The following is a 6689-nucleotide window of genomic DNA, read 5'->3' on the forward strand; positions in this document are numbered from 1 at the left end:
AAAGATCAGACAAGCTCAAAAGTGACCTCTGCAAATTAATGTTTCTATGGTCAGCTGAGAGACTAGCTGTGCCAGTTAATGGGTAGAAGTAGGGGCTCTGAAAACATTCAGAAGTCATAAAATAAAGCCATAAAGTGAAGTCATAAGTAAACTTTCCTTTTTGGTGGTGTAAAGGTCAGTATTTATTCACTTTGTAATGTAAACTTGCATGGATTTAATTAGACAAGGACCATGCTTTGCTGATGAGTTTTACTGGCCTGCTAGAGAATAAGACAGCTGTTTTTTAATTAGATGCTATAATACACATGCACACACTGACAGATGCGTGTACATGCAAAAACACACAGGTATAGCCAAATGTTAAAGAATTTGGACTGGAAACAAAACCTCACAGATGTAATCTCGTGCGGTTATTCACTTGTGCCCTTGAGTAAATCACTTAACTCTTAGGTCACCTCAGAGAAAGTGTGAGAGTCTAAGTATGTATAGATAAAAAAGTGAATGCCAGATGACATGCTGAGAGTAACCCAGAAACAATTAAGCTAACTACACCAGTATACAATTAAGTTTCATGGATCCTTTGTGGCACAATCTTTTTAAACATATAAAATGTTTATCTCATAATTTCAAATACATTATTTTAAATTGGGATATAATAGCAACTTTATTAGTAGTTTTTATTTATTTATTTATTTAGGCCTATTTTGTTTGTTATTTTCAATGCTATTTGTTTTAAATACATTTTAATAATTTCATAACTATACTTTTTATGTATAGCAGCACAACTCTTTTCAATATTGATACTAATAAGAAATGTTTCTTGAGCGGCAAATTAGCATATCAGAATGATTTCTGAAGGATCATGTGACACTGAAGACTGGAGTAATGATGCTGAAAATTCAGCTTTGCGTCACAAGAATAAATTACACTTTAAGGTATATTCGAACAGAAAATAGCAATTTTAAATTGTAATAATAATTCACAATTTTACTGTGTGTTTAATCAAATAAACGCATATTGGCGAGACTTCTTTCAAAAACATAAAATAAATTCTTACCGACCCCAAACTTTTGAACGGTAGGCTATATTGTATGTTCTTTTCTGTATTGTTTACATGCACCTGCCCCACTAACACAGAACGTTTAGGGAACGTTAGGGAACGTTAGTTTATGGTTCTCTAAAGGTTAGTTTGAACCAAACCAAAAACGAACGTTTAGGGAACGTTCCCTCAGGGTTATAACGTTCCCTAAACGTTAAGGGAACCAACCAACTAAAACGTTCTCCTGTGGTTGCACTGTACCTCCACACAACGTTCCCGTTTGGTTGTTTTTGGTAATGTTTATTTAAACAAGCTCCATTTAAGTTTTTGACGTAGCATATAAAAGGTTTGCAGTCAGTTGATTTAATTCACTCAAAAATGATTGGTCTTATGAAATCCAAGTAAAATAAACAGATTATCAAAAGAATATATTTAATTTTAGACTGATCAATTTAGCAAACAATACTTTTGTGCCTGATTTCGTTTTTTTAACTGTATTAGTTGAAAATACTTAAAACAAGAATCTATCAATCGAACGATTTTCACAAATAAGAAAATTCACTTCCAACAAAGTAGGTTTTTTTTTTTTCAGTGTACAAATTCAACCGTTACACCCCCACGCCAGTAGGGGCAAGTGCCTCTGTTTTCAGGTGACCGATTGAAATCATGTCCTGTGTCCTGACTTCCGTGTTCTGCGATTTACACCAAAGTCCTTCTGGATACACAACTTGCATGGGAATCCGTCTTCTTTCAGTGGTTTCGTGTAAATGGACGCTCAAGATAAATTGTTTGAGCACAGGTATGGAGCCCTTAACGTTATAGTGCTAGTTCGTTTTTTCGTCTCTTTAGAAATACACACGTTGCACCCACTGTTTGTGATTTTCACGTAGAATAATAATAGTTCGGTAAAATATTTTTAGAATACTTTTCTGCTATCACTGTTAGAATACATTCAGAACATGTTTAATTTATTCCTGTACCGTTGGCATTTTACACTCACTTATTTGCATGTATGCAAAGCAAGGCCTCTGATTAGGTGGCAATGGCGTCAATGCGTCTCTATCCAGTAATTTTCAAACATTCCAATGCCGTGTTAAATGTGCTAACGTTATAGCATTGTGTGTCTGATCGCTCCTCTATCAGTTTTAGAAACTGGTCAGACAATAACAGCTATAGTCTACATAATCCTACAGTGAAATTAAAAAAGCCATTTCACTACATGCTAATCTTGAGCAATATCATTTTCTCCTTTTTTTCCACCTTTTCTCACACCAAACAACGACGTACGACGCCATCAGAAAGCGCATTTTGGGAAATGTGTGGATCCGTCCGTTCGCATTTCTGTGTTTCTATGCATGTAGACTAGAGCATCATTGTGGTACGTATATGTTTTTACGTATGTTTGCCTGAACCATGTTTGTACAACTAAACGTAGCACAATTTGTGTGTATATATTATAAAATAATCTGTATAGTGGATGTAATGCTCGAACCATGATGCAGTATCTGTCTGCTTACTCGAGCACATACGGATGTGTAATGTCACACACTGTAGCATTATACTTTTACGTTTAAACAGTGCATTAAAAAAACAAACTCCATATCTAATGTTTAAGAAAGAAATAACAAATATTCGTGGTCGGGGATAGCAACACTCCATTTTAGTTTAAAATTACCCTCTAAAATGCTGATTGGCCAGGTTTGCTGACGTCAAGGCATGTGACGCAACACGAACGTTCCTGATTGGCTGGAGGAAATGGATAAGTCTACGTAGAACTCAGTAGACCGTTCACTATCAGGAAGTCTTGGAAAAACAACCAACAACGACCAACAACAGCAACCATTGAGCTTCACATTCTCAAAAAGTAAGTGAAATACGTTACAGTTTCATGGTTGTAATGCAAGGGTTTGGGGTTTAACTTTAAGCCGTCTAGAAAATCTGGCTGTGTACAGGTGACTTATTGGTGCTATACTATATATAAATAAATACGTTTTCTCTGTATGGAAATACTGCTTTGTTCGGCTACTGTCTCACAAAAACTTTGTTCTCTTAATGTAGATTCCTATGACAAAGCCATGAAAAAATGTCGGCGACTGATGGACACTTCCAGCATTGAGACGGAAGACGATGCGAGTGTCCACAAAAGGCAGTGTAAACGCCCAAGGAGGTTCATGACGGATTCTTCAAGTGATGGTAAAACCTTAAGTACAGACATTATTTACAAAATTAACATTTTCTTTTAGCAATCTGTACAAATTTTTTGGTCTTTTATTTCAGATGAATCTGTTCCACAAATGAGAGAGTGTGAGAACGGAGTGTGTGTCTGGAAGCCCTGTCCGTAAGTTAACATTTAAGAAACCTGAGTCATATTTCCTACCATGGAACTACTGACATTCAACCTAGTGCATATCATGTGACTATTCTGATGTGTTTGTCTCTTCCTGCCTGTTTCCAGGTCCGCAGCTGCCTCCACCACCTGCATGTAAGTTTTTTTTTCTTCCTCCTCCATTTGCAAGAAACCTACCATAAATGAAGTGATCAATATTCATATCTACTTTCTTTTTAGATGAGTCAACACCACACAGAAAACCAGCCGGTCGCCCAGAATTGGATGGGTCTATTATGACGCAAGCTGAGGGTACAGTGGCTTTGCATTTTCCATTTCCAATTAAATACTATTTCATGACAAGGAACTTGAGAGTAACTTGACTTTTTTGTTGTTGTAAACAGCAGAACTCATCACACAGAGGGAGGTGAGACATCACACAGAGGGAGGTGGCTCAGCCATGGAGACGGAAATGAGAGGTAAGAAGACTCACTTAAAGGAACACACCGACTTTTTGGGACTTTAGCTTATTCACAGTATCCCCCAGAGTTAGATAAGTCCATACATACCCTCTTCATCTCTGTGCGTGCCGTAACTCTGTCTGACACACCCACCACTAGCCTAGCTTAGCACAAATACTGGAAGTAAATAGTTCCAGCTAGCATACTGCTCCCTATAAGTGACAAATAATGGCAACATTTTCCTATTTACATGTTGTGATTTGTATAGTCACAGCGTGTACAAATAACAAGGTCACATGTGAGACAGCCATCTTCTAATCATATACATACTCTGAACTATATTCTCAGAAGGCCGAAGCACTGCTACTTCTGCGGAGTGATTTACTCCAACTCTGAGCGAACTCTCTGCTCCTCACCACGGGGGTTCTCAGGGGCTACAAGCAAATCACTCCCCAGAAGTAGCAGTGCTTCGCCTTCTGAGAATATAGACTTATCTAACTCTGGGGGATACGGTGAATAAGCTAAAGTCCCAAAAAGTCGGCGTGTTCCTTAAGTTGTTCACATATTCAAGTAATGTATAACAACTAAAACTAACATAATTAATTTTTCCATAGCCATGTGGACATCCATTACCCGTATGGCACAGCGAATGGAAAAGATGGAGCAGAGGCTGGATGAGGTGCTCATGCTCTTAAGGAGCTCCCAGTCCCAGTCACCTCCCTCTGCTCCTGTCGATGATATGTTGCTGTCGCCCTGCTCGACAGTCACAGAGCTGGAGGAGTTTGACAGGAGTCTCGGTCAACAGGAGAGGAGGGGAAAAAATGGTAATTAAGTTGCCATAGTCCTGCCCTAAGATTAACACTATATAATTGCATAACTTCAAATATCATATAACTGAACTGACGGCTCTTACAAAATGAGATTGTACAAGCTCTCCACTTTGTTCTACATGTATAATTTGTATTTCTATGTTTTACAGCAACTTTTCCTGACAACTCTTGGAGGTTCGACCAGAGGTACTGCCATCCGTCGCATGCTACGGCGAGTGGCAACTATTGACGTCCATCAAACAGTTTAGTCTGCGGGGCAGAAAGGCAAAGAAGGCCTTCCAGGACCTGACAATCTGCAGGGTTATAACAGGCAGGTGTTATTTTATTGTTCACATCAGTATTATGCTTAGCTTGGAGGTTTTAATTTGACTTGTAACTTTACTTCATTTTGACTTTACTCTAGCGGCCTTCCAGAAAAACTTCCCGGCGGTGACTGCAGCAGAGACGGAGGACTTGATTGGGCAAGTGCTGAAGTTTGCCCCACACAGACGGTAAATTAGAATACTTCTATGTGATGTTCATAATTATCAAAGGAATGGGAAAACTATCAATATTTGTCATAATAAAAAAAACAGGGTTGTTAGTAAGGCAATTTGTCTTGCGTTTGTCAACGTGTTCATTCTCAGTATGACATATCAAACTTTTGTTTATTTTTTAGACCAGCTGAGAAGGACTGAGAAGGGCTGATCGGTCAAGACAATGGAGCTCTTTTTTTATTTATTTTTTATTAAACAATTGTATTTTTGCCACTTTGGCCATTCACTTTATTGTCCCTTTTCAATGTGAAATTTGTCTTGGACTCAAAGCTGCATTTATACACAACATATATATACATACACACAACAACATATGCACAACAAATGCACATTACATTATCATTCCAATATGCATCTTGCACACTACATTTGCACTCTTCATCACACTCTTTGTACTTAAATTTCTGTTTTATTTGTATAGTTGTAAAACTGATTCTATTCTTGTATTTTTTTTAGGCCTTTTATATTTTTGGTATTTTGTAATTTTATATTGTCTATATTAAAGTTTTAAATCCCATCAAGTTTGCCTGTTCATTCATTCCTGCTAACATATAAATTAATTTCTGCTTGTATAATAATTAATTCCTGCTTATGCACAGACAGTTTAAAGTAATAATAAAATTGGTACCATTGTTAGATTTTTAAAGGTTAGTGGAATGTAAAAAAATAACCTTCGGGGAACGTTACCTAAAGGTTGCAATGTTAGGGGAACGTTCTAGGAACGTTACCTAAAGGTTGCAACGTTAGGGGAACGTTCTAGGAACGTTCCCTAAAGGTTACAACGTTAGGGGAACGTTCTAGGAACATTCCCTAAAGGTTGCAACGTTAGGGGAACGTTCTAGGAACGTTCCCTAAAGGTTGCAATGTAACCAAAAACGAACGTTCCCGGAACGTTAAGAAAACTTTCCATGGGAACCAAAACCTAACCTTAAGGGAACGTTCCGCAACCAAAAACGAACGTTCCCGCAACCAAAAACGAACGTTCCTAGAACGTTCTGGGAACCATAAATTGTTACCTGGGTGACTTCTGAATTAATATGCACACCGGCTCAGTTCTCCCTCCCTCTGTTTTTTACGTCCAATCCTTTAATCTGTGAGATTGAGCCGTCATCATGGCCAGAAAAGGTCGACTGCATGTCAGGCTCACGCCAGCTGTCCAACACTGAACGAGTGCACTGCCATGTGCTTTCTTCCGCTGTCAGTCATCTGTCCTATTGCCAAATCTTCTTTCTCATCCCATCATGCTCCCAAAAGGTTAGTCTTGCTTCCGGTTTTTGCATTTTTGTGGTAGGCTATATCCATATCCTGTTGTCAGTTCTGGTGCCTGTAAAACATTTGAATAATTACAATTGACATATTTCACAAATGCTTTTGAAATTAGAGGATAATTTGACAAATCAAATATAATAATATCTCAATACAAATGTTTTGTCATGAAACTCTCCTGCAAACTCTGCCTGCAATCACATAATTCTCTATAGGGCACAGCTGATTGGT

General features: G+C 38.0%; 1 protein-coding gene across 3 annotated transcripts; it reads left to right on the plus strand.

Annotated features, from left to right (window-relative positions):
• The first annotated feature begins 1698 nt into the window (after window positions 1-1698).
• On the plus strand, window positions 1699-5708 carry LOC306984864 (uncharacterized protein). Of its 3 annotated transcripts, XR_013794674.1 has the most exons (12): window positions 1699-1838; window positions 2338-2417; window positions 2738-2903; window positions 3098-3232; window positions 3317-3377; window positions 3495-3521; window positions 3606-3677; window positions 3770-3844; window positions 4441-4650; window positions 4806-4966; window positions 5060-5147; window positions 5315-5708. XR_013794674.1 is itself a non-coding variant. In XM_079586570.1 (7 exons), the coding sequence occupies exons 4-7, from the start codon at window positions 3662-3664 to the stop codon at window positions 4883-4885; spliced, it is 381 nt and encodes a 126-aa protein (XP_079442696.1). In that variant the 5' UTR covers window positions 3098-3232; window positions 3317-3377; window positions 3495-3521; window positions 3606-3661; the 3' UTR covers window positions 4886-5031. The 3 variants fall into 3 exon arrangements, 1 of the variants encoding a protein (XP_079442696.1); XR_013794675.1 differs by lacking the exons at window positions 1699-1838; window positions 2338-2417; window positions 2738-2903 and having other exon boundaries at window positions 3773-3844; window positions 5315-5330; XM_079586570.1 differs by lacking the exons at window positions 1699-1838; window positions 2338-2417; window positions 2738-2903; window positions 5060-5147; window positions 5315-5708 and having other exon boundaries at window positions 4806-5031.
• The last annotated feature ends 981 nt before the right edge of the window (window positions 5709-6689 follow it).

The sequence above is a fragment of the Phoxinus phoxinus genome (genome assembly GCF_949152265.1).
Source record: "Phoxinus phoxinus genome assembly, chromosome: 17".
Lineage (NCBI taxonomy): Eukaryota > Metazoa > Chordata > Actinopteri > Cypriniformes > Leuciscidae > Phoxinus > Phoxinus phoxinus.